We start from the raw sequence: 27,246 nt of genomic DNA, 5'->3' as shown, positions 1-27,246 counted from the left end.
CTCCTAAGGGATTATCAACCAGCTTGTATTCGTTTTCTCGTGTTGACTCACTTGACTTTCTTTTAAGTTTGACAAAAAAACCCAAAACAAAACAAAACAAAAAACGTTATTCTTTGAAGTGCTTGTGTATCAATAATCACAAAAACTAAAGTTATACATGCAGGAATTTTTCATATACAAATACAAACCAACTATGAAATTATTGATTTATTTTATGTTGTTGTTACTGGAAAAGAAAAAATGTGACATATCTCTATGACGTACTCATTTCTGTCTCGCTGCTGAAATAATGCCCCAAGCGGGAGCGCGCATAGCGCAGAAAGCACTGAAAATATTTGGGCCGAGCTGTTTACAACCACGACATGAATGCTCATTGTTTTATCAAAGAGGCTGTTGAATTTCGCACTGTTACTCACTGTGGGCGACCTTAATGAATCCCCCTTTTGTCTCTTCGTGTCAGACGCTCAGGAATGAGTTTGATTTGTTTCGCCCACAGACTGTTAGTCTCGGGTCTACTTTAAAAATAAGCATGGCTATAATTTAAAGGGGGGATAATAAATCTCAGAAATGCGCACGGTCTGCAGTTTTTGGTGAGCCGACAGAAGAGCGCTAGAAAAAGGTTTCACTTTCCAAACGTCACTGAGAGGAGGAACCGAGAAACCAGCTTTCCCAGATCAGACACTTTGACCCGTAGAGGGAAAACTTCCGCTTATGTCTGCATCTACTCAACATTGTGATTTTTTGTTTTACATAAACTTGGATTGAGTTTCACTGTGCGCGCATGTAAACGGTGGAGCAGGGTGACGAGACCTGTGAAGAGTTTATTGTTACCTGTTAAACGGCACAAGGTCCACGAATGCAGCGCTTTATTTCTGTGCTGCAGCTCTAATATCACATCTGGATGATAAGTGAGTGCGATCTCTTGGGAACTGGCACAGTTTTGTAGAAAAGTAGGGAGAACAGACAACGATGGATCCGCTGGATTTCCTGGAGTTGGAGGAAATGCTGCGCTTTTTACACTGCAATAAAACAGAAATTTCTTGCATGGAAGACCCGGTCATCTTCCTCTGCAAGCTCAAGGATTACAACCTGATCTCGGAAGACAGTTTCAAGGTGAGGAGCTCAAGTGGAAAGGTTACGCACTTGTTATCAACCTCGTTACAGTCATTTCAGGCGAGTGCTATTTGAATAGGACGTTAATGCGGGACGTTAAGCGGGAAGTGAACAGCGGAAGTGATACATGATTACGTCAGAGTTGTTGGTACACATGAAGCGTCGATTTCAAACAAGGGAAATACGGCGAACTGACCCCAAAAAGCTGATTCTGTTTACCTGAACTTCTTCAGTCTCAGCTGACTGCAGGTTTTCTCAGCCTTAGTAGCCTGCCTTTGCCTGACTGAGACTAGCAACACGGAATGAACAGAATCAACTTTTTGGGATTTACTTACCGGATCATCAAGACACTGCGAATTGACATTCACCTGTAACTCACACTGCTATTTACTAAAAAAGAAGGCATTTTCACAACCAGAGCCAGTTATTAAAAACAGATTAAAACGAAATAAAATCTGTAGTCTGGAAAAGTCTTAAGTCACGCGTCGTTTTTCCAAATTTTGCGGAGAAAATGGGAAATAAGTTTGTAGATTTATTTGAATGTGCAAACATAAAAGGAAATACGCCGAGTATAACGGTCAAGATGATCAATAATGTTGACGTCCAGGGTCTGGGGAGGCCAATCCACGACTAACAGTGTTCCACTGTGTGTTTTTCTATCCAGGTACGCTTTTACTGCACTGACAGTGTGTTCGGGATCATTATCATCCTGAAAAATGAAGCCATAGTAACTCCATCAATTTTGGCAAGATTGCAAACACCACTAACTGAAATGTTTTTTCCAAACTACAGTTTTTCAGGTTCATCTGCTGTAGATAGTTCTTTAGACCTATTGCTTCCTTTATTTTCTTCCACTTGGTCAGTTTTGTCAAATCTTTTAAGGACATATTGCACAGCACAATTTAAAATGAGTTCTTTGCTAAGTTTTCTGTTGTGTACAGACATAACTCTGCTTCATCCCTTGAGTTAGGTGGATTTTTTTATGCTTGAATGATTCATGGGTCAGTGTTAAGTGGCTTAACAAATAATAAAAGCATTCCTCTGAAAAAGGTCAGATGCAAGGACTGGAATGAAAATTGGCAAGAAAGGAGGCAATGTCCAAAGTAAAACTTTATAATTTTTGAAACTATTGATCAAGGCTAAAAGGTAAAAAAAAAAAAAGACTGTCTCCTTGGAAATAAAATATAAAGTAATGAAAGGTGGGTCACGATTTTTGCACAGTACTCCACCTTACGTAAATATAGGTCCCCATTGTGACGCAAAAAACAGCAGCTTATTCAGAGAAGGAAACGCCCTCTCCTAAATAATCACATATAATCAATCCAATCACCATTATTGGAGTGGCAAACATAAACATCATACTTTTCTCATACCTTCTGTTTTAGAGGGGCAGTTTTTTCTAAATCTACTATCATAGACACTTTGTGAAAACGACAGTATGTTGGTATTTACTTACTGAATCCTAGGCTAAACAGCCCAATAATAATTTTCTCGATACTGTGTGTGCAGAAGGTGAGTCGAATGAAGAAAAAAGAGAAGGGCCTTTATGATATCCTGGACTGGTTCGAGGAAAAAAAGTCAGAGCACATCAAACTGTTCTGGAAGTGTGCCTTCAAGGAAACTGTCCTGAGCCACAACCCCAAACTGCAAATGCTGCGCAAAAGCCTCATGGACGGTAAGATATTTCTATTTCATGATGCTCTTAATGACTTTATAATAAGTATGTTTGTGTCTCTGACAAGTTAATTGATAAAACAAAGAATTGGCCAAGAAATCTGAAAGGAATAATACGTCATCTACTTTAAGATGAGAGTTTTGTGGTGGCATTAATGCCTTTGCAGGACTAAAAATAATTTGATAGGCTTGTAACCAGTCAAAGAGAACCTCTGTCTATGTGAAGACTCATCTTGTAACAGCTAATATGTTGTAATTTAGACTATATAAAACCTTGTTAGCAAGTGGGCATGCTATGTACTGAGACTTTGAAATTGACCTGTAGAAGTTGTTTGGCCTCTATTAGATATTTATTATGTTCTTGGACTTCAATGTAATTTCAGGGTCTTACCATTTTGACACACAATTGCCTGAGAAAGTTGAAACGGAAGACAACGGTGAAAAGGAAAAAACTGAACATTCAGAAGAAGAGGCGAGGAAAGAAAACTCAGTGAAAAAGAAGAGGAAGTATAGCAAGAGCATATGTGATGAGGAGGATGAGCAGCCTGGCCCATCAGGCCTGTCTACCTCGGCTCAGAAGAAGTCCAAGAAAATATGTTTCAGTAAGTTACTCCTCACTTATGCTTTACTGTTCTCAGCGTGACTATATGCCAACAGGAGTTATACAGTTAAAAAGACATCTCTCATCCTCTAACCTTTAGCAGCTCTCACTGGGGTAAAGTACCCTGGTTCTACCCCAGGCTAGACCCAACCAAAAACAAAGCCTCTTCTCTTGAAAAAGAACATGGCAGCATGACTTAGGTTCGAAAGGTTACAAATACATGACTTCTGAAACAATGTCATTTGGACAAATCAGACCAAATGGAGATGTTTGACCATAATGCACATTTAGAGAGAACCGAAACTCACCTCAGCTGTCAATCACAGTTGGTATGTGGTGAAGGGATGATCATTTGGTGGACCTGGGCCTGGACTTTGCCATTATTGAGTCGACCATGAACTCCTTCGTATACCAAAGTGTCCTCGAGTCAAATGTGAGACCATCTGTCTGACAGTTAAAGCTTGGCTGAAACTGGGTCATGCAATATGACAATGATCCCAACCACAGCAGCAAATATACAACAGAATGGCTAAACTAGCAGAGCATGAAGGTGTTGCGACGGACTGGTCAAAGTCCAGACCTCAACGTGATTGAAATGTTGGTGTGGTGGGAAATTAAGACAGCTGTGCATAAACAAATGTCCGCAAACCTTAATGAACTGTGGGCTCGAGTTATTCACAGGACTGCATAGAGTTGTCATATGTTCATATGCCATATGTTCATTACTTTCTCTTTATGTTGGAAGTGGAATTGTCTCTTCTCTGATGTTTTTTACAAAGTTACACCATTACAGCTCCTCTACTCCATCTGAGTAAATAGTGTTATAGCAGGTGGAGAATACCACAATAATCAAGCTCTACATTAACCTTCAGTTGACCAACTTCAAAAAAGGAACTCTGGTTCTTCCAATCATTCTCCTGAATCCGTGGAAAGGTACCTCCCAAGTGGTCAGTATGAACCGGAACATGTTTGACTCCCTGCCAAGATGGATACAGGCCTCACTCAGTTCTATAAAACTGGAGCATAGCCACAGCCCCTCTTGCTTCTACACCTGCAGCGTTCACTGCAAGATCTCTGAGGGAATGTGGTCATGTCTTTTCCAAAGCCACAACATGTATATTGACTACACTGCAGCATGTTTGAATCGGCATTTATAACATTTTGTATTTCTCAGCTCCTCCCATGAAGAAGGGAGAGAAGGGTGAAATTTGGACCTGGCCCCTCTACAAGTCCCAGCTGCCTGTGACGTGCGGACAGATGTCGGGAACGCTACAACGTGACAAACTGGCTAAAGGTCAGATAAGCAAAGTCTTTTCATTGTTGCATTGCAGTCTACTGCAGCTGCATGTTCTTTGTTCAACAGCTGTGAAATAATAGAAAAATGTACAAGCTAGAAAAAGCGGCAGTTGGGAGATAACAAGAGATCATTTATGACTGAGATTTAAACTCTGCGTGTGTAAAACATTTCTTTGAATTCCTCCTCCTCTGCATCTCTTAGGAGAGAAGTGCATTCTGGCTAATAAGCAGTGGTTTGCTCCAGGTGAGTTTGAGAGGTTTGCAGGAAAGCAGAGCTGCAAGAACTGGAAGCTGAGCATTCGATGTGGGGGGACGCCGCTGGGAAAACTTATAAAGGTTTGTCAAACAGAAAATCTGAACTTATTTCATCAATGTTCCAGCTGTTTCCAGTGTGAATTTCACTTATTTTGTTTTTGTCATTTTTCACAGGAGGGTCACCTGAAAACAGTGGCCTACAAAGGAGGAAATAAAAAAGTAAAAACAGATGTATATACTACCACTCAAAAGTTTGAACACACGTTCTCATTTAATGTTTTTCTTTATTTTCATGACTATTTACATTGCAGATTCTAACTGAAGGCATGAAAACTATGAATGAACACATGAAATTATGTAGTAAACAAAAAAGTGTGAAATTACTCAAAGCTTGTTGTATAATTTATTTTAATCTTTGTGCTTTGCACACTCTTGGCATTCTCTCTATGAGCTTCATGAGGTCGTCACCTGAAATGGCCTTCCAACAGTCTTGAAGGAGTTCCCAGAGATGCTGAGCGCTTGTTGGCCCTTTTGCCTTCACTCTGCGCTCCATCTCATCCCAAACCATCTGGATTGGGTTTAGGTCAGGTGACTGTGGAGACCAGGCCATCTGGTGCAGCACTCCATCATTCTTGTCAAATTGCCCTTACACATCCTGGACGTGTGTTTGGGGTCATTGTCCAGTTAAAGAAAAAGTTATGGTCCAACTAAACGCAAACCAGATGGGATGGCATGTCGCTGTATGATGCTGTAGCAGCTATGCGGGTTCAGTGTGTCTTAAATTTTGAATAAATCCCCAACAGCGTCACCAGCAAAGCCCCCCCACACCATCACACCTCCTCCATGTTTCAAGGTGGGAACCATGCATGTAGAGACCATCCGTTCACCTTTTCTGCATCACACAAAGACATGGCGGGTGGAATCAAAGATCCCAAAATTGGACTCATCAGACCAAAGCACAGATTTCCACTGGTTAATGTCCACTCCTTGTGTTTCTTGGCCCAAACAATCTCTTCTGCTTGTTGATTTTCCTCAGTAGTGGTTTCTTAGCAGCTATTTGACCATAAAGGCCTGATTAATGCAGTCTCTGAACAGCTGATGTAGAGATGTCTCTGCTACTGGAACTCTGTGTGGCATTAATCTGCGCTCTAATATGTGATGCTGGTGACTCGGATGAATTTATCCTCAGCAGCAGAGGTGACTCTTGGGCATCCTTTCCTGCGGCGGTCCTCATGTGAGCAACTTTCATCGTAGCACTTGATGGTTTTTGTGACTGCTTTTGGGGACACTGCCATAATATCAATTCTAACAGTTGTCAAAGAGGGCTGTCAGCTGTGTACCAACCTGACTTCTGCACAACACAACTAATCCACAAATGAACCCTGACAAGTCACACCTGTGAAATGAAAACCATTTCAGGTGATTCGATCATGAAGCTCATTGAGAGAAGGCCAAAGGTTTGCAATCCTGTCAACAAAGCAAAGGGTGGCTACTTTGAGGAATCTAAAATAGAAATCATATTTAGAGTTATTTATCTTTTTTTTCTTTGCTACATAATCCCATTAATCTTGCTTCATATATTTGATGTCTTCAGTTTGTATCTATGATGTAGAAAGTAGTAAAAGTAAAGAAAAACCATTACATGAAAATTGTGTGTCCAGATTTGGACTGGTAGGGTATTTCTTACTCAGAAGTAAATTCGTTTGTTTTATTTTTTTCTAATCTAAGCCACGTTCTTCTTTTTTTGCTGCTAGGCCAAGAAAAGATTGTTCTCACCCGAAGAAGCAACCACAGGTTTGTTCTATTACTGCAAAAACACCGATTTTTATAAAACGTGAGTGTTCCTAACAGCATATAAGCCCACTTTCCCACTGGCTGCTACAAGAGCTTCTGTTATCTCACATTAAATATTAAAGCATTTAAAACTAATGGCATCAATTGAGGCAGGCAGGCACTGCAGACATTTATAACCCCCCTCCTTATGCTCCAGTATAATAGAAATAGAGCAGAACTGGAAAAGCCCAACGAACTGAAGTCAAAACAATTTTATTTTTGTATCCTTATATCAGAAAACTGAAATTTGCCCCAAGGAGCTTCCAATCTGTACAGAAAACAACATTGTTTCTCCTGAGACCCTCAACTTGGATGAGGAACAGCTACCATTAAGATCCAAAATGAAAAACAAGAATATTAATGGGTGAAGGCATACAGCCGCGAGGCAGTGATTCTAGTTTCTCTCTGAGCATAATGATTGTCACTAAAATCTTTTCTGGCATTCTATTAATATCGTGCACATATTTATATTCATAAAACTCTGAATTTAAAATATACATGTGTAAGACAAACATGCACAGGCAAGGCAAGCTTCTTTCCCGCTTGTTTTCATGGATAAAATCCTCTTTTTTAGAGTCGGAGAAAGAAGAAGATGACGAGGAAGACCAGGATTCATCAAGTGATGAACCCACCACAGGTGCTGGTTTCTACAGTGTAATATTTATGATGGAAGCTCTTTTAGATACGCATGGTTGTGTTACATATTATCTTCATAACGTGTCTGTTTTAGATGAAGAAGAGGCAGAAGAGCAGACGGTGCAGCAGCCAGAGGCTGGTCTTTCCAACACCAAAGTGTTCAAAGTTACATGTGGTGGTTTAGCTGGGACGTTACACAAAAAACGTTTTGCATCAGGTATCTTAAAAAAAGAAAGTACTGTGATACAGATACAGTCATTTGAAAAAGTTTAAACAGTTCTTTAAAAAAACAAAGTACACTCTGATTACATCCATTGGAATTAAGAGGATAAGTAGCATCCAGGTGCTGCTAAATGCTACTTTGAATTGAATTAAATGGAAAGATTTAGTATTTGGTATTTATTTATTTATTGTCATTGTCAGAGAACAATGAAATTGCATTTGGGGCTTCCGTACAAGATTTTAGTTAAGCTGTAGGAACTTTCTTCTCAAAATGTTTTTCTCCCTCTAGGGACACTTGGCAAGAGTATTCGTACTGAGACAAGCTGGATGACCCCAGTGGACTTTTGTAAGGAATCTGGTCCGACAAATGTTTCCTGGAAGAAAGACATCAGATGGGATGGAAAACCTCTGAGTGCTCTCATGGAGGTGTGTTTACACTGCAGGTTCCTAGTTCACCGCAACTTATCTCTACGCCTTTGGGTACTTTTGTGAGGTACTCTGTGAGAATGAGGGAGGAAAATTACACTCCAAGATTACAATCTTTACATTTTGACTCATATTTATTTGCGGTCATCAATCTTCAAGCAGCTAATATGGTAAAAATATATATCCAAATGCAGAAAGCTAACATGTGGTGGCATTTTGATGAACAACCACAGTTAGCCCTAAGCACACACCAAAAGCACATCAATGTTTCAGCACCGTACAGCAGAACCAAAGACTCTTCTGTTACTATTAACACCAGCTATAGAGAAGGAACAAATAATAAAGAATATAAAGACAATTAGGGGCTATTTCAGGAAAAATGAATTGGGTCAGTGCCAGTTTGGTTTTGTAGGATCTTTTTGAATTATAATTTTGAAGTTGCCACTCGTGCCCAAAAAATTACAGGACTTAACAATTTTTTTTGCATGAAACTGTGTCTCACCTGTAAACCCAAGAGCAACTTTAGTCTGGAGGCAATATGAGCGTTACAAGCTTTGTTAAACCAAAAGTGAGAACTTATGATTGAAAAATGAATACATTGTTACTTTGTCTCTTTCAGGCAGAGATCTTGAAGATTCATTCCCTTCTGTGTGCTTGCCCTCTGTGTAAACCAGAGCCTGAAGACCTGGTAAGTTTCAGACAAGTGGCATTTCCTCATGCTACACTGGTTTGAAAAATACTTTCTTGCACAATGCTGTTTTTTCTAAATAGTACAAAATCTGTCTCTCTAAATCTGTAGTATAATTCCTCAAACAAGAAACTTTTTTCCTCTCTCAGTTATCTTGTTCCGGTGCAGAAATATGCGATTCCAACCCAAATTTAGAGTTTAGTTGTATTTGTAGCCTAACATCACATACAGGAGTGGGACTCCTTCTCTTTCTGACAGCAACTTAATGGATATTCTCTGCCCTCGGTCACTTTACTGTACATTCAGTGGGTCAGACCAGACATTTACTTGTTGCTTTTAACAGAGCACAACTTTGTAAAAAAATGCTTGCAAATGGATTAAAGTCTAAAAATTAAGACCTTTCTACATTTCCGCACCAACGCTGACCAGAGGAGCACGCGGACATCTCCAAAATACCTTTGGGTTTTTCATTATTCACTCTGCTGTGCAATTTCACATCCATCAGAGACTGAAGGGCCTTAAAAATGGACTTTACGTGGCAAAGCCTTTACCGCATTAAACGAAAAATCTGTGACAGGTCAGATTAATGAGTCTGACCAATAATGGATTCAGCCTAATCCTGGTTTTGACAAAACTTTAATAGGAGCTGAAGCTTGATGCAGCAGATTGCAGCAGTCCCTTCCTCTGAGTTTTTATATACCTACAGATCAATCCATGAGTGCTTCCAAAGAAAGAGAGCTCATTTACCTACAAGGCACAGCAGAGGTGGATTAAATTCTACAGGATTAATAAAAAAGTAAAAGACAGTGAGTCTCATCTTCACTTCAGATAGATCTGCAGTTACACTGTCACTACGCAGATGAAAAATAATTTGTTATGAAGCCATCACTCTCCATTACAGTACTTAAGCTATTTCATTTAGCTATAAGTAAAAGTCTGATCTCACCTACTGGCTGAAATCTACTAAAGTGTTTATGATTATGCATTACTGTAACCACACGTGAGATGTGGCCTCTCAAAAGTAACAGTAATAACATGGCCTCATGCATGGCCGATTACCTATTGTGAATGCGTGCTGTGGCGGTGCTGTGTTCTTAATTTATAGATGGCAGTTATAAGTTACCGTTTGATGAAGTCAGCAATTTTACATCTCCTGGGTCTGAAAGGCGCTTTGGAGCAGTTTTGTGTACAAACAGATTTTCTGTGATTTATTGTCTGTGTTGCCAGGAGAATGAGAAAAATGATGACGAGTGTTGCATCTGTAAAAACGAAGAAGAAGACCAAGAGCTGGTAGTGTGCGAGGAATGCCCACGATCCTTCCACCAGAAATGCCACCTGCCACATGTGGACGACATCATTCTGAAGTGAGCCTTACTGGGAGAGCAGCCATTTAAAAAATATTTTTTAAATCAGCTGTTTCTCTTTTGTCCTTTTGTATGTTTTGTTTGAGTCTCTTATATTTTAAACCTGCATGAATTTGTCGTATCAACACAGAATGCATTGGCAGGAAAGAAACCTAATCAGCTTTAACAGGGTGAAAGAAATGCTCCCATTATACAGTCCTGCAACTGAACTGAACTCAGCATTTTAAAGCAGCACTAATGAATATCCCTACAGCTCTGTGCAAAAGTCTCGAGCCACTTCTCATTTCTGTATGAGTTGCTTTCAATGAACCAGACTTTCTTGTAATATTTTAAATTGGCCTGGAGCAACAGTTTTCCAGGTTTACTGAAGAATCCACACTAAACAAAGGGAAAATGGGGGAAAAGGCTGAGGTATGCCAGTTTACACAAGAACTGGATTGAAATTTAGTGGCAAAAGGTCTTATATAATAATGTCATTGATATTTTTGGTCCAAATCGTTGTCTTATTTATGGAGGAGGATGAGAGGGTCCAACACTGAACATCTACAGCTAAATGTAAAACATGGGGGAGGCTCTGGGGATGCAGTTCATCCAGTGGTGCTGGGAATCTTGTGAAAATGAGGAATTATAAACACAAAAAAGTACGGTCAGATGGAATCTGGAAAGCATCTCATCAGGAGCAGCATCATTTTTCAGCATGACAGTGATCACAAACACACTGCCAATGCAGTAAAAGCATACCTGAATAAAAAACATAAAACAAAACCACCACACAGTCTTGGCCTCCCCAGAGCTCGGACTTCAACATTAGTGAAGCAGTGTGTGATCAGCTTGACAGAAAACCGAATTAAAGACAGTCAAAAATTATTCTCCAAATCTCTGCATCTATTTCCCTTTATCCATCCATCCATCCATTCGCTTCCGCTTATCCTTTTCAGGGTCGCAGAGGGTGCTGGAGCCTATCCCAGCTGTCATAGGGCGAGAGGCAGGGTACACCCTGGACAGTTCGCCAGTCTGTCGCAGGGCCAACACACAGGGACAGACAACCATTCTCACTCACATTCACACCTAGTGGCAATTTGGATTATCCAATTAACCTATCCCCACAAGCTGCATGTCTTTGGATGGTGGGAGGAAGCCGGAGAACCCGGAGCGATCCCACGCAAACACGGGGAGAACATGCAAACTCCACACAGAAAGACTCCGGCCTGATGGTGGAATTGAACTCAGGACCTTCTTGCTGTGCGGCAACAGTGCTAACCACCGTGCCCTATTTCCCTTTATTTCCCAGAAAAATAATTTTTTTAAATGAGGGGTGGCTGAAGACTTTTGCACAGTGCTGTCTGTGAACTTCTTAACAATTAAGCAAGTGTAAAATAGCACACTTGCTTAATTGTTTTTCCGTCGTTTAAGTAGAAGTACTTTTTCCCAAACAAACTGACAGTCTTATAATGAAAAGACAAAGTTAGGTGCCAGCTGGCAAAGAGAGTGAAGGAGCTAAGGATATTTCCTTCTGGACCTGGTAGATAACAAAACAGGACATTTGCAAATTGACCTGTACCATGAGTCCAAATAAGTGGAGTGTTACTCCAGATCTTCTAGTTCTGTAAACTAAATTCTTGCTCAGCGTTAAATTTTAACATCATTTCATTTGATTTTTGTTTTAATGTTTTTCACCTTCACATTAAAACTGGTACTAGCTGAAGTCAGGTGGACAGTTTCTACTAAAACAACATTTGTGCTGCTATTATCCATGTATATTGTATTGAATTACACACTACTGTATATGATCCTGGCATACGTTCTGCTTTTTTAAAATGTACCTGTTTTATGTGATAACATGAAGCTAAGACATTCAGCTGATAAAAATAAAAAGGATATAGCTGATTGAAACAACAATCAAAAGGGTTTATATTTTTAAGACTGATATATATCTGTGTGTGTATGTGTGTGCAGCGACGACAGCCCCTGGTTGTGCACATTCTGCGTTTTTAGAGCCAATCACGTTTGCCTTGACCAGCTGGACGTGAACGCAGTGATGTCTCAGCAAATATCTCAACACATGATGGTGAGAATTTTCTCTGTCTACAACTTTGTCCATGTAACCATCTAACTACCCGTCTCCCTGTGACATTGCTGTGACCTGCCCCTCTGTTGTTTCATCAACAGCAATGCCAGTATCTCCTCCTGAGTCTGCGCAGTGCTGACGAGGAGCAAATGTTTTCTCCAGACCCAATGGGCTATGTAAGTATTTTTTAAGCAAGCAATTTTTATTCATTAGAATCAAGTTTTAAAACATTCATAGAAAATAAAGTGCAGTGCACTGAAAACGTGAGCTATCTTAGCCTTTGCATATTGGTCACACTTCAGATCATCAGTTAGAGTTTCATATTAGACAACAATAAGCTCAGTAAACGCAAAATGCAGATTTTAAATGATGATTTCATTTATTAAGGCAAACAAGCAATCCAAACCGGTTAAATCAGTAACTAGCCAGTTCAGCTTCACTGGCAGCACCAAGGACTAATTGCTGGTAGACCTGTTGAATCAAGAAATCACTTACATAGAACCTGTCTGAAAGAGAAAAGTAGGAAAAATGATCTCAAAAAGCAAAACATCCTACGATCTAAAGAAACGGATGAGAAACAAAGTCATCGACATTGATCAGTCTGTGTTACAAAGCAATTTTAAAGCTTTGGGACTCAAGCAAACCATTGTGAGAATCATTATCCACAAATTGAAAATTTGGAACAGTAGTGAACCTGAATTCTGCGTTTAAAAACAACATTTTGTATTTTCTTTTCCTAAAATTAAACTTAGCTTTGATGTAAAGCATGTAAGTGTACCAAGTTTGCAAAAAGCTAAGAAGTCAGGAAGGGGGCGAATACTTTTTCACAGCACTATATGTGTAAAACTCTGACTAGAATACTCTGGTTTTCTGGATGTCTGCTTTCACCCACAGCTGGCAAACTACAGCACTTCTATCAAGACTCCGATGTGGCTGGGCAAAGTAACAGAGAAACTCCAGCAGAAACAGTATCAAACTGTCGGCGAGTTTGTTTCTGATGTACAGCTTATTTTTGCCAACTGTGCGACATTCAACCGGGTAAGAAACTCTTAGTGAAAGTGTGATAATGGCATTCAGCGCTCTCAATAGTCTATTAAGCGCTTGTTTTTATTTTTTATATGGTTTTAAAAGGTTTGCATCTGCATGTAAAAAAGAAGAATTAGATTACATTCACTGAAAGTTTTGGAAACTTCAATTACACCTTATAGTGACAAAAAATGTGATTCTGTATCTCTTTTGGGACTTGGGACTCCGTGTGTTGTGTTGTCAAATGTTTTCAGGACTTTAAGCTTTCACTTTCTTCTGACTGCCATTCAAAGTTTAGTCAAATTGCCTTGTTCAGCTTTTACAAGGCATAATCAAAACAACTACCATCTATTTCACCTTTGCTTCCATGCAGTGCTTCTTCTGCATTTGGGTCCCTGGGGGTCCTGGTCTGACCAGTTTCATGGGTACCTGCAATTTCACAGTGGATCTCAAATAGAAAACTTTTGTCTTACTGTCTTTTATTCTCAGTTCTGCTGGAGGTCTCTTCCTGTTAAAAGGGAGTTCTTCCTTCCCACCACCGCCAAGTGTTTGCTCATTGTTTTTTTTCCCCCTCAATTACTGTAGGTTCTTAAAAGTGCATTGACACATCTGTTGGATTACAAACACAACTTTTTTAAACAGAATAGAAGTTTTGAAAATAACATAATGACAATCGCTGTTTTTCTTTTTCAGGGAAATCCAGAAATCCTTGCCATCGGCAACCAACTGAGGGAGTTATTTGACAGCGAGTTTAAGAAGGCTTTCAACATCCAAGATCAGTGACTTCGAACCAGTGTGACAGTTTTTAACACTTCAAAGCTGAGAAAACAATCAAAAACGGGTGTTACAGCGATGGCACTGTAGCAAAATGTAACTAGATATCAGTGTTTGCACACAACACAGTATGAATGTCAAATACAGTATACTCTGTGTTCATGTGCTGGCAACTAATGGAAAAGCTATTATTGGATAATCCTTATCATAGTACAACCCATTACAGTATAATATTAAATAAAGTAGTTCCATAGTGTATGTTGTTTACATACAAAATGCACACTGAAAACAAAGACAAATGTCTAAAGGGGAATTGTAATAATGTTTTCCTCCAGTTTTGTGCACTGAAACCAAAAACAGCTCTAGTCCTATTTAAAAGTCAAGTTAAAATGATCATTATATATATGTATATATTGCTCCCAGTTTCATTTGTTTGCCCTAACTTTGTTTCACATATAACTGATGTTATATACCATTAAAATCTGAATGTGTTGGTCCAAAGAGGACTATTGTCACTACAGTTCAATTTATTTTTACTGTTATCTGTAACATGTGGGGGTTTTTTTTTTAAATAAAATGTTTGTTTGTGTACGCCACAAATAACACATAAAAGAATAAAATGCATTTTTTCTTTTACCTCGTTTAGTATTATTTATTTTAATTTATTAATATTTATTATTATTAATGCAATAAAACGTGCAGAATTTGCCCCTACGTTGGCACGTTGACAGCTAAATCCGGATTCTTTTTTCTTATTTTGAAAATTATTTTTTGGTTTTTTGTTACTAAACATGTGCCAAACGTGCGGTCAGCTGACGTCACCATCACGGTTGCCAGCAGCAAATCCTTGCTGAGAGCTGCGCAGCCGCTCTGCGCATCCGTCGGCTGAGCTGAGGTGGTCAGCGCAGCCATTTCCGTGCCCCTCACGGAAAAACATGCAGGGGGTGGCATTTGTCCATCACGCGCACAGCTAAATCAGTCATGACTTTGGCTGCACGACTTCACGCTGAAGTCTGCATCATCGATTAACAGCCGAGATCTCCAAACTTTCTCCTCAATTCAACGCCTGCGCAGACAATACAAGCTCTCTCCCTTCAGCTCCTGCTCCTTTTCCCTTTTTTTCTGTTTCTGTGTCAGCCATGGAGGGAGATCTGCAAGGAGGCAGCAACCACGTCGCAGCGCTGCATGTGAAAACTGAAGCGGTGGATGAAAATGCATCTGCGCTGCTTTTGGGCAGGCAGGAGTCGCCTGCGCCCTGCGGAGATACCGCATGCAGAGGAGGAGGAGGGGAACAGACTGCAGAGGAGCTGGCTGACACAGAGCTGCAAGCTGCCACGACAACTACTCCTGTACTACTGTGTGAGTGCTCACCTGAGATGATTTATGGCCATTCGGCCTCGTTTATTTGCTTCCTTTTTTGTTTTGTTTTCTTAATGGCCACTCAGAATCTGTTGCTTTTCAGTAGATTATGTAGCTTTTATCTGCTCTGTCATCAGACCCTGTTAGCACAGAGCGGTTCTTCACCACATCTGGGGATGGAAAAACATACCTGAAGATAGCTCCAGGTAAGTAAGATTCAAAGTGAGAGGAGAGCACCAGCAAGAATGTAATAAAACACATAACCTGACTGACCGAAGTCTTTCTGGCAGAAGTAATAACTGGCAACACTTGCGTACATTAACCTCTTTTAATAATTCATATAAAATGATGATATGATGTATCCGCACATATACACATTAAATCTCATGACTGTTAAAAGGAATTTGAATAACCTAAAAATTCAAACATGTCATTTTTTAATCATTTGCATAGAAATGCTATTACACAGGGTGCATCGAAAAGAAAAAAGCTATACTTTTATGCAAGTAATGGCTGAATATAAACTTACAGTGTGCACAAGTGCTCAATAAGTCCCCCCATGGATACACAGCATATGTCAAACTCATCCCATGAGCATGTCTGGAGTCACTGCAGCCACTACGTGTTTCTTTAGGTGAATGATTGTGGAATTAAAGCATTTTGAAATTGGATGCTGGTCTGGAGGTGGGCATATTAAGCACTTGTCAACATTGTAAATTTTGTGTATATAACTTTACATTTGCATTTTAAAATTTACTGAAAGCTTCTATGTCTAATAGTTAAAAAAAACATATAGCCTTCTGAAATCAGATGATTCTTTTTGACACACCATGTATTTTGTGCCTATTTCATGCACCTGAAAAAGTCCACAAAAACTAGGGTTCAAGTCTTAGCCATTCAGTTCTTATCCTTCACAATTAATAAACTTTCTGCATCACTGGGATTGTGTGTGTTTTGATCAGATTTGATGGGCATTTGTTGGGGTGTTTGATAGCTCATCAAATGTTGCTAAATTCTGACTCTGGGTGTTGAAACTAACCCCCGCACACGTCAAACCAACGACAAGAGGGAAAACAGAAATGTTGAAAATCTCTCATTAGGAATTAAAGATGCAGAAAATGCAGTTTTTCTGTATCTGCAAATACAGTTGTGGTCATAGGTTTATATGGGCTCAAAATGTGGTCATAAATATTTTGTACTTGTAAAAAAGATTTGTATGTGTAAAAAAGATTTGTGTGTGCGTAAAAAAGATTTGTATGTGTAAAAAAGATTTGTGTGTGCGTAAAAAAGATTTGTATGTGTAAAAAAGATTTGTGTGTGCGTAAAAAAGATTTGTGTGTGGACTTAGAAAAAAAACCCTGCAAGTTACAAGTACGGATTTTGACCCTATTTTTCTTCCTTTCATCTGATTGGTCAATGTCATGTCAATCACAAATGTAACAATCCAATCAGAGAACAGATGGGTTTGGCTGTCGAGGGGCGCTTTTTTGAACTGCAGGTCCTTGAAGGGTGATACAGTTTGAAGCTGGAGGATCGCTATATAAATATCCGATAGCAGCTAGGTCCCCTAACTTTCAGTAGCTGTTGAAAGGAAAAAGTTGTGGTATATCAGTGGTTAGAAATACCATTATTACTTTAGGATTAGTTTAACACAAAGTCAGGGCTGACCCAGGACCATTGCTGTGAGTCACAGTGCGCAGCATAAAAGTCCTTTCACATCGGACGCAGGATGTGCTGCTAATGCTAACTGCTAACTAAAAGCAAAGGATCCAGAATTTGTTACGCTGGCTGCTGGGCTCTGTGGGTTTTTGCAGCAGCTCTACCTGTACTAGATGCACCTGCTCCTTGTCTTTTCTATCTCTGACTTTATGTCCTCTACAAGAGTTTGTTTTTTTTGCTGGTTCTTCAAATGTTCAATAAAAACATGTATGCTAATTCATAACGAAGAAAGCTTTGTAATGAAGACTGTCATTTCCAAAACACTGCCCGCCCCCACCCCGCGGTCCGCAGCGCTGTTGAAAAGGCTGTGGAAGTCCCTGTATTAAACACGTAGACCTGTGACACAAAAATCACCAAACTCGGACGACCACAGACTGTTTTCCTTCGTGGTGATGAAGGAAAACGCTGGGTTGGCATGTAAAAGGGCATTTATTCCCTTCAAAGACCTGCAGTTCAAAAAAAGCGCCCCTCGACAGCCAAACCCATCTGTTCTCTGATTGGATTGTTACATTTGTGATTGACATGACATTGACCAATCAGATGAAAGGAAGAAAAATAGGGTCAAAATCCGTACTTGTAACTTGCAGGGTTTTTTTTCTAAGTCCACACACAAATCTTTTTTACGCACACACAAATCTTTTTTACACATACAAATCTTTTTTACACACACAAATCTTTTTTACACATACAAATCTTTTTTACGCACACACAAATCTTTACACACAAATCTTTTTTACGCACACACAAATCTTTTTTACACAACAAATCTTTTTTACGCACACACAAATCTTTTTTCACACACAAATCTTTTTTACGCACACACAAATCTTTTTTACAAGTACAAAATATTTATGACCACATTTTGAGCCCATAGGTTTACATCCACTCATCAACCTACACAGGATCAAACATTACATATGGGCTCAAATATTTACACACACCCCCACTAATGTCTCTTTGCAACTTGCACCTCGACCAGCCATCAACAAGTTTCTGACATAATCCTGGCTGGATATTTGACCAGTCTTCTTTACATAATTGGTAGAATTCATTTAAATCTGTTGGTTTTGTGGCACAGACTCAGCTTCTAAGTGTTGTCCACAGATGTTCAGCAGGGTTGAGGTCGGGGCCTTGGGAAGGTCATCCCAGAAGCTTAATGTTTGTCTACTGTATCTATTCCAAAACCAGTTTATCTGTGTGCCTGGGATCATTGTCCAGTTGGAACATCCAACTGGGTCCAAGTTTCAACTGTATGTTCAAACTTGGACAGAACTAGAGATTCTATTTTCAGGTTTTACCTCAAATCCTGATTTACCCCTGGTAGCAAAACAGCCCCAGAGTCAGAATCTACCAGCACTATGCTTGACAGCTAGCACAGGGCTCTTAGATTTCAAAGCCTCACCTTTACTCTTCCAAACATACCTGATTGTGGCTCAATCTTTGTCTCGTCTGGCAACGAAGCTTTTCTCCAGAAGACATTTGGATTGTCCATGTGGGCAGCTGCAAATTTCAGATAAGCTTGAAGGTGCGGATTTTTGACCAGATGCTTTTATCTTGGTCGGCACCCTCTCAGTCCATGGCAATGTAAAACTCGTTTCACTGTGGACAGTGATGCCGGTGTGTGAGCACTGGTTGTTCCTGGATTGTTCCTAAACATCCTGACCACTTTTCTCTCATTTGAGGTTGACAGTTTGGGTCTTTTTCCAGACCTTAGCAAAGTGCTGACACATCCAAATAACTCACACTTATGTACAGTATTTGGCATCTGTACATAAGTGTCTTGTATTGTTCAAACCTGTGAGTGCTATCAAACAAATCCTTTTCATGACGGCAAAGGGAAACTACCAGTTATAGTCAATCACTAATAGCTTTCTCAAGTTTAAAGGCTTTATAGAATTTCCACTTATTAAAAGAATTAATTGAGTATATTTATATATTTGCACCTGTATGTTTACTACTGACTGTGTGTTTTAGATGTTTTAGATAAAATCCAAAATAAATTCAAACTTGTGCAGTAAGTCTACCCTGGAAAAGCAGTTCAAAGAAATCATTAAAATTCCAGAATTACCAGGATATTCCCGCCCATGATGAGTGGATCGAAACGTTTGATAACAACTGTATGTATATAAGATTTTCCCCAGTTTAACCCATTTATCTTATATATGAAGTGACACCACAAGTGGCTTTCTTTCTCTCCCAGCTTCAGTAATGCCCCCTGCTCCTTCCGAGAAGACGCTTTGCTCTGGCTCGGATTTCTCTTCCAAAGCCGTTTTGTGTCTGATTGAGGCCGTCGGGCGTCGCTGGGGTCTCTATGAGACTCGGGAACGCTCGCAGCTCTTCCAGAGTGTCCAAGAGGAGATGGCCTCCAAGGGGCACATACTGCCTGTTGAGAAAATCCGTCGCAAGTGGAACAACCTCATTGTGACATACAAGAGGGTTAAAGACCGCAGCCGGGAGACGGGACATGCTAAGACGTCTTGGGAGTTCTTTGATGTGAGTCTAACGGGAAGACAAACCTGGGGATAAAAAATAGTTGCTGACATTAAGTACTGGTTTAAGTAAACCTCACAGCTGGACATAGTTGCTATGAAATTTTTTAGCCCTCTTTCTTTTCTCCTTTTCCTTTTTCAAGTGCTTTAGCATAGTCTGCCTTTGTACACTACACAGTCTACTATAGAGTGAGATGCTTGAAATTTCCAGTTGTAGAAATGTGAATTTCCCCTCAGGACAAATGTAACTGACCTCAAACGCAGCCACCAATAATCATTATCCAGTCAGAGTTTAACAGCTGCACTCTGCATCTGTGGATAATGTGTGTGTGTGTGTGTGTGTGTGTGTGTGTGTGTGTGTGTGTGTGTGTGTGTGTGTGTGTGTGTGTGTGTGTGTTTTTATATATACCGTATATATAAAAATTGTGCAGAAAGAAGAAACTGCTGCTTTATATATTTTGGAAGGTGTGGTCGATGTAGAGTACAGGCCTAGTCTATCTTACAAAATTCAAAACTCAGGGTTACTGGCTAGAAATCAGAAGCATTCTTCTGCTGTTGGCGATATACCACCAGCTATAACATTATAACCACTTGCCTAATATTATGTTTTTCCCCTTTTGCTGCCAAAACATCCCTGACCCATCGAAGCATGGGCTCCACTAGACCTCTCAGACCAGGGCACCTTCTGGTCTGTGGCCACGCAGCCCCATATGCAACACACTGTGATGCACTGTGTATTCTGACACCTTTCTATCAGAATTAGTATTAACTTTTTTTTGCAATTGGAGCTACAGTAGCTCATCTGTTGGATCAGACCACATGGGCCCAGCTTTCGTTCCCGGCCTGATCAGTGCCCCTTGGCTGCCCATGACCCTCTCACCCCCAAATCCTTACTCTTGCGCATTTGAAAAACTGTATCACACAGAGTGGTTCTGAATTTATACAGTTTTTAATACCATAAGAGAACTGAGTCAATATAGAGATGGAAAGACTTTAAGGGTTAAATGATGAATGGTTATTGTACAGGGATGTTTAATCTGAACAACTGTGAGGAAGTACAGCAGAAATAACTAGGATTATAACATAAAGTAACAAGGTTTAAGACAGCATACGGTTACATTGTTAACTGGTATTTGTAAGACATGGATTACAATGCTGTTTGATGTATTCATTGGTGTACTTTCTCCATATCTTTGTGTGTGTCTTGTTCCACTCTAGTTGATGGACGCCACCCTCTGCGACACCATTGGCACTCAGATCGTGAACAACAAACGAAACAAAGGCGGCAGCACGGTTTCTACACTGCCTGCTCCTTTGGCTAAGATCGCTGCAAAGCCCCTGCAGCTTCCAAAGCCGACGTCCACCATCATCCGTCCTAGCAGTGACTTTGCTGCTGGTGCTGGTGGTGGTGGTGGTGGTGTGGACTCAGTAGGTCTGGGCTCCAGTGCTGGCAGCGCTGCCAGTACGTCGGTGACTGCAGCGACCATTAGCTCAGCTAATGCCCCAGACCTCAAGCCCCTGATCGTCCTCAATGGTGACATTGTTACTACTAGTATTCACCCAGCCACCATTGTGCCTGCTCCTTCTTTTATCACCTCGCCTTGTTATACAGAAACAGCCACCACATCCCCTTCCCTCATCTCCGCCAGTAACACAGACCTCAACACACTGGGCTACACGAGCCGCAAAGCTCCATCCATCTCATCAGGTGTCATCCCTTTTCGCCTGAGTACAACATCGCTCACCCAAAGCCAGAATCTCCTCGGCCTCTCCTCTTCATTCCCCCTCACGTCCTCCTGCCTCACTTCCTCTGCTGCCACCTCTTTGTCAACATCAACTGTGTCTGGAACTGAAGGACAGAACCAGAAGGCGAAAGCGGAGCAAGGCGGCTCCACTCTGTTCCAGGAGATTCTGAAGCGACAGGAGGAGCAGGCCTACCTCGATCGAGTGGCTCGCCGCAGGGTTGAAGCCAGAGAGAAGAGGCGCGAGAGGAGGGAGGTGCGAATGTCCGAGTCCCTAGGAAGGATAGCCACGGCCCTGGAGCTGCTCTCCTCCAAACAGGACACAGTCATCGCCCTCCTACAGAGGCTGGCTGATCGGAAATAATCTACAGTGAAAGCCTGGAAAGTAGAATCTCCTGACCTTGTTTTTCCCCCACCTGAGATCCTCCTTATGAAGCTCTCATGCACTATAACGCTACTTTAATGAGCATAGTTTAATATAAATGTGAATTTGACGAACTCTTAACTAAATAACAGACAAGCGCGAAGGTGAGTCATTGTTCCGTGCTTTTAAATTGTTGTGCTTTGTAAATATGTTAGTTTGCTTCACTGACATCAAATAAAAAGATTCTTTGGATATGCACCTTAAAGCTGTGGTCATTTGAACACTTTGTCCCCAGATTGCAAGAATAAAACACTGATTAACTACTAAAAAGTTGCAATAAACTTTCATGCAATCAAATCAACCATTAAATTATTATCAAGGCTAAGAAAATCCCCCAAAATTTATTTAATAAAGAATCTTTAATCACAAAAAGGTTTTATCTTCATGAATGAATAAATGACTGAGAGCCAGGCTTTGGATTATTTTGGATAATGAGTATAATGTTCATATAAGTATTACTGTTAAAACTACAATATTTCATTGAAATGTAGCTGAAAAATGAACCATTTACTTGATGTTCTCTCAAAATACTACATAGGTCCAGTGTTTGAGTAAGTGTAGCTGATTAATTTTCATTGCTGAATGTAAATACTCTCATTTTAAAATATTATCATTTTACATTTTGTCAATCCAGGGTGAATTTATCGAAGCTTTATCCCTGATCAGGACGTTTTATGAAGCATTAAAGTATACTGACCACTAGATGGCGCGCTGAGACCGTTCATTGTATTGCTTCTCAAACTTTTAAAGCGCAATTGTCTTAACACACTTTAGGCGGTTCGTGTGTTAACACACGTGTGTTTTAGTGATATAAAAATCGCAGTATCCTTAAATGTAATAGTTTAATTGTTTCCTCGTTGCATTGCTTGTCAGTCTCACTATAAAATACCAACGAATCAAAGTCTACTTCTCAGTCAAAATGAAAGTAATGATATTCTATTTGAAATCATAACTTTATTCCACATTAAGCTGTTATGCAAGAAATCATCAACCCCTTACACCATAAAGGTGTGTCCCATCCAGTGACTCTCTATAAGATGCAGGTAGAATGCCAAGTTCAGAGGTTTATTTAAAACATTTGAAATAGTCTTGGCTCGAAACAGGTAGAAAAAATAATAATGTCCTGCAGAGCGGCCGATTTTCGCTGCTGACCTAATTATTCAGCGTATGTGGACTTGACTGTAACTTGGTGGATGCGGTATTCTCGTAGCGCAGCCAGTATGTGACTTGGCTGTAGAGCCCCACCCTCAGTTTAAAACAGAAAGCACCGAGGAAGTTGTGATGAAAGAAGCTTCACCTAACAGACTTTGAGTTTTGAATTTTGGTGATACTTCTGTCTTCGTCCACCATGAGCACTCAGGCCGCTGATAGCATACCTGGTCCAGCAGAAAGTGAGCAGGAGCAGGGTCAGTATGAAATATGGAAATGCTGTTGAGTTAAAAGTTTTTAGTTTAATGCTTTTCTGTTTAGTTTTTTTGCCCCTGTGGGTGTCGTTGGACGACGTTTCCTTCTTACTGTCACAGCGTGCTCTTAATCTCGTGTCTTCCTTTGTTCAACTGACACGTGTAGAAAGAAAAAGAGAGCAGTGTGCGTCATAGTGGTGCCTTAGCTGAGCTGTTGGCTACTGCAGTTTATCGGGCTTATTTCAGATGTTTGAAGATTGAAGCCATTCTCTAAAATATAAGCTAATGTGGGGAAACAAAACCACAGAACTTTTATAATGTTTTTTACAGTACTTTCATAAAAAAAAAAAAAAAACAAGATGGCAGTGACTATTTTTATCTACCTTCTTCCTGTAAGTGTGTGTGTGTGTGTTTAACTAACACACAAACACTGAGTTAGCAAACAATGATTTTGAGAAGTGCACTTTTAGCCTCTAATGTTGATGTAATGTTCATTTAATGTCTGCATCTCGTTTCTTGTGCTCCTTATTCCCACTTGTCTGCTCTTAAGAGTCTTTGTATCTTTATAATAAAGGATTCTCTTTACTTTTGTCTGTGTTGTCTGCCGCTGTGTCCTGCTTTTACTGCTTTTACCTCTTCTCATCTCACTCTACATCACAGCTAAACCAATCACTGATTGCAAATCTAACTGTACATTTCCAAGGGTGGAATGATTGTACATCTTTAATGACCTAAAAACAAACAAAGAGTTAGGTGTACAAGTCTGATTTTCTTTGGGATTTTCTCCAATCCACACAGGGTGAAAAGTGTACATATCTTTGGAACAAAGGCGTCTTTTTACTTTTGTCTGCTTTGCCTGCATCTGCATTCTGCTTATATACCTAAATATTTGACCCTGTGTGAAAAGGATACATAGAAACTGAAATATATACTTACACTCTCAGTGATATTTGGTTAAATGACTCTGAGCAAGTTGCACCTCAATCAGAGACTTTCAGTCGCCAACAACAAGACTGTGCTTAAAACCCGGTTCTTTGCCAACAAACCAAATAAATTTAATAACCAGCTCTGAAAAGAAGAGCGGTCAAACATTCAGCCGGAATACTTATTGATACTTGTTGGTGACTACCAAAAGTTTCTGGTTGAGGTGCAACTTGTTAAGAAAAGATTAGCAGGCATGTACCTTTATATTTGACCCTGTATGTAAACTTTTGACCCTGTGCAGATTCAAGAAAATCCAAAAGAAATTCAACTTTGAATATGCATGCTGTACAATCATTTCACCTTGGAGAAAGAACAATTAAAAAAACAGTTAAATGCCCCCAAATTACCATGATATTCATGCCCACGATGAGTGAATATAAACTTCTAATCACAGCTGTAAATAAGAGTTCTCTTTATGCCTTTTATATGAGAGGATAGGGCATGAACGTACAGCTGGTTGTTATATATAACTAAAAATTTTCAAGCTCTCACATTTTGCAACATATTTACCTTGATAGTTTTAGGTCACTTTTTGAGTCTCTTTTCTATTCTCTAAATGAACTTTGACTTTTGCCTTACACATCTCAGCTTGGCCACCTGGAGCCTGTTGTCTCTTGGATCTCTGCTCAGTAGCGAATCTGTTGCCAAAAAGCTACCAAGTTATGGAAAATAACCAGAATAATATCAGTATAACATGACTGAAATTAGTAGTTAAATTTCGTAATAGCAATTTCTGCAGTAAAAGAATCATTAATGCCTGGATCATTTTGGTTAATCATACAAAATTCTACTTTTTGAAAACATAAGATAAGAAAAAACATTTCAACAGGCATATAAAAACACAACAAACCACAAATGGTAACATGAGACAACATACAGTGTATTAATCTTTAATTTTTATTTTATTCATCAACAAATGGCAAAATGCTTTGCATTTGCCACAATGGAAGAACATAATAAAAAAGTTCATACTGTTTGTGCCCTGGGATGCAACAGTCTGGGCTAATATGTGAAAGCCACGAATTTCTACAAATAAACAATAATAATATCAGAAGTCAGAATGAAGGGCACAACAACTTTCATGAACTCTGAATAGTGTTTAAAAATGCTTTTTGTTGGGTTGACAGAGCCGTTGAGGATCATGCTTCTTGGAAAATGTGGTGTAGGCAAGAGCTCGAGTGGGAACACCATCCTCAATAAAATGGTGTTCTGTTCAGAGATGAAGCTGGTCGGCATCACTGTTCACTGTGAAAAAGAGTCCGCGGTGGTTGGAGATGTACCTGTCCATGTGATTGACACACCTGGGCTTTTCGAGAAGGGAAGCAACAAGGAGGACATCATCCGAGAGATTCTTCAACGCCTGAAACTCCAGGAACCAGGGCCGCACGTCTTTGCATATGTTATTCCTTTAGGAAGGCTGACTCAGGAAGACCAAGACACCCACACGCTGATTGAAGCAAAGTTTGGCCCAAGAGTGTGGGACTACACCATCGTGCTGTTCACCCACGGGGATCGCCTGGAAGACAAAACAATAAACAACATCATTACTGAGAGTGACGAGAACCTCCGCAACTTCATACGCAAGTGTAGCGGTGGCTTCCACGTCTTCAACAACAAAACCCCGGAGGACCAGAAGCAGGTCACAACTTTTATGGAGAAGATCGAGACCCTGGTGGCCCTGAATGGAGGTAGTTACTACAATACAGAGCTGTATCCTGAGAAGGAGAGGGAAATCAGAAAAAGACAGGAAAGCATCCTTGCAGAGAGAGATGAAGAAATCAGCAAAAAGGAGGGAAATCTGAGGGAGCATTACAAGGGTGAAGAGCTAAAGAAGATGAAGACAAATCTGTGGAGAAAAGAGGAGGAAAGGGCAAGAAAAGATGCAGAGGGGGAGTTGTACAGCATGTCCTACCTCATGAAGAGCATCCTGTTACTGGCTGTATTGTGTCTACTGTTATGTTGCAATCTTGGGGTAGCAGCTAAATGCCTTTGTGTTATAGGAATCATTTTGATTGTGGTGTCTTTTACAATTTTTCCAATTATTCCAGGAAAAATTCCAGGTCTTTCTAAGAAAAAGAAATAGATGAGCTTTTACTGTGTTAGTGATTTATCATTCAAATGTGTGACAGATGATATATCGAACTGATTTAATTAACAAAAATAATTTTCATACATATTTGTCTGTCCATAGTTAGAAAATATAGTCATCTGATATCATCTCATTGATCTCATATTTAATCAGATAACAGAACTGTAAAAATGCTAATGAAAACAATATTTAAAGTACTACACAAAAGTCTCGGCCCACCACTTTTTCTTTATATTTTACTAGGAAAAAAAGTAAATGCAAGGATATGCGGACATATACATGGAAATACAATACAGAGTTTTAAAATCAATATTTGGTACGACCACTTTTTTTCTTCGACACAGTCTGAACTCTCTTATGCAGCTTTGTTCTCATTTCTTTAAGTAGTCTTCAGGAATAGTTCTGCAGGCTTCTTGAAGAATGTTTAAAGCTGTCTTTGGATGGTGACCGCTTTTTGTTCTGCTCTTTGTGAGGATGATCTCACACTGCTTTAACAATGTTGAGGTCCAGACTCTAGGGAGGTGAGTCCATGACTGATAGTGTTTTATTGGGCTTTTCTATCCGGGTATGCTTTTTCTGGCTATACTTTTATTCAAGTAATGGCTAAATATAAACTTACAGTGTGCACAAGTGCTCAATAAGTCCCCCCGTGGATACACAGCATATGTCAAACTCATCCCATGAGCATGTCTGGAGTCACTGCAGCCACTACGTGTTTCTTTAGGTGAATGATTGTGGAATTAAAGCATTTTGAAATTGGATGCTGGTCTGGAGGTGGGCATATTAAGCACTTGTCAACATTGTAAATTTTGTGTATATAACTTTACATTTGCATTTTAAAATTTACTGAAAGCTTCTATGTCTAATAGTTAAAAAAAACATATAGCCTTCTGAAATCAGATGATTCTTTTTGACACACCATGTATTTTGTGCCTATTTCATGCACCTGAAAAAGTCCACAAAAACTAGGGTTCAAGTCTTAGCCATTCAGTTCTTATCCTTCACAATTAATAAACTTTCTGCATCACTGGGATTGTGTGTGTTTTGATCAGATTTGATGG

General features: G+C 39.9%; 4 protein-coding genes across 5 annotated transcripts in view; all 4 read left to right on the top strand.

Moving 5' to 3' along the window:
* The first annotated feature begins 662 nt into the window (after positions 1-662).
* sp100.1 (SP110 nuclear antigen, tandem duplicate 1) lies at positions 663-14,612 on the top strand. The gene is made up of 16 exons (XM_005949329.2): positions 663-1,113; positions 2,623-2,788; positions 3,171-3,389; positions 4,563-4,682; positions 4,887-5,020; positions 5,114-5,158; positions 6,694-6,733; positions 7,347-7,409; positions 7,503-7,625; positions 7,920-8,056; positions 8,676-8,744; positions 9,972-10,108; positions 12,065-12,176; positions 12,278-12,352; positions 13,071-13,214; positions 13,896-14,612. Exons 1-16 carry the CDS (start codon positions 970-972, stop codon positions 13,983-13,985), a joined length of 1,818 nt encoding a protein of 605 aa, XP_005949391.1. The 5' UTR covers positions 663-969; the 3' UTR covers positions 13,986-14,612.
* Positions 14,613-14,783: 171 nt separating this feature from the next.
* On the top strand, positions 14,784-26,495 carry LOC106632447. Of its 2 annotated transcripts, XM_042228085.1 has the most exons (6): positions 14,786-15,335; positions 15,473-15,541; positions 19,255-19,547; positions 20,762-20,838; positions 21,175-23,115; positions 25,224-26,495. In XM_042228085.1, exons 1-5 carry the CDS (start codon positions 15,116-15,118, stop codon positions 21,647-21,649), a joined length of 1,134 nt encoding a protein of 377 aa, XP_042084019.1. In that variant the 5' UTR covers positions 14,786-15,115; the 3' UTR covers positions 21,650-23,115; positions 25,224-26,495. The 2 variants fall into 2 exon arrangements, with proteins under 2 accessions (XP_042084018.1, XP_042084019.1); XM_042228084.1 differs by having other exon boundaries at positions 14,784-15,335; positions 20,762-23,115.
* LOC102295846 (GTPase IMAP family member 7) lies at positions 25,238-26,183 on the top strand. The gene is made up of 2 exons (XM_042228083.1): positions 25,238-26,035; positions 26,145-26,183. The coding sequence occupies exons 1-2, from the start codon at positions 25,238-25,240 to the stop codon at positions 26,181-26,183; spliced, it is 837 nt and encodes a 278-aa protein (XP_042084017.1).
* Positions 26,496-26,596: 101 nt separating the features above from the next.
* LOC102295345 overlaps positions 26,597-27,246 on the top strand; it is a 3,292-nt gene continuing 2,642 nt past the window's right edge. The window contains exon 1 of the mRNA XM_042228082.1: positions 26,597-26,706. The gene's annotated coding sequence lies outside the window, so the exon portion shown is untranslated. The remainder of the gene's footprint in view (positions 26,707-27,246) is intronic.

The sequence above is a fragment of the Haplochromis burtoni genome, unplaced genomic scaffold (genome assembly GCF_018398535.1).
Source record: "Haplochromis burtoni strain Fernald_Lab_line unplaced genomic scaffold, NCSU_Asbu1 Contig_301, whole genome shotgun sequence".
In the NCBI taxonomy this organism is placed as follows: Eukaryota; Metazoa; Chordata; class Actinopteri; order Cichliformes; family Cichlidae; genus Haplochromis; species Haplochromis burtoni.
The sequence above is the reverse complement of the archived record's forward strand: the minus strand, read 5'-3'. Positions and strand labels throughout refer to the sequence as shown.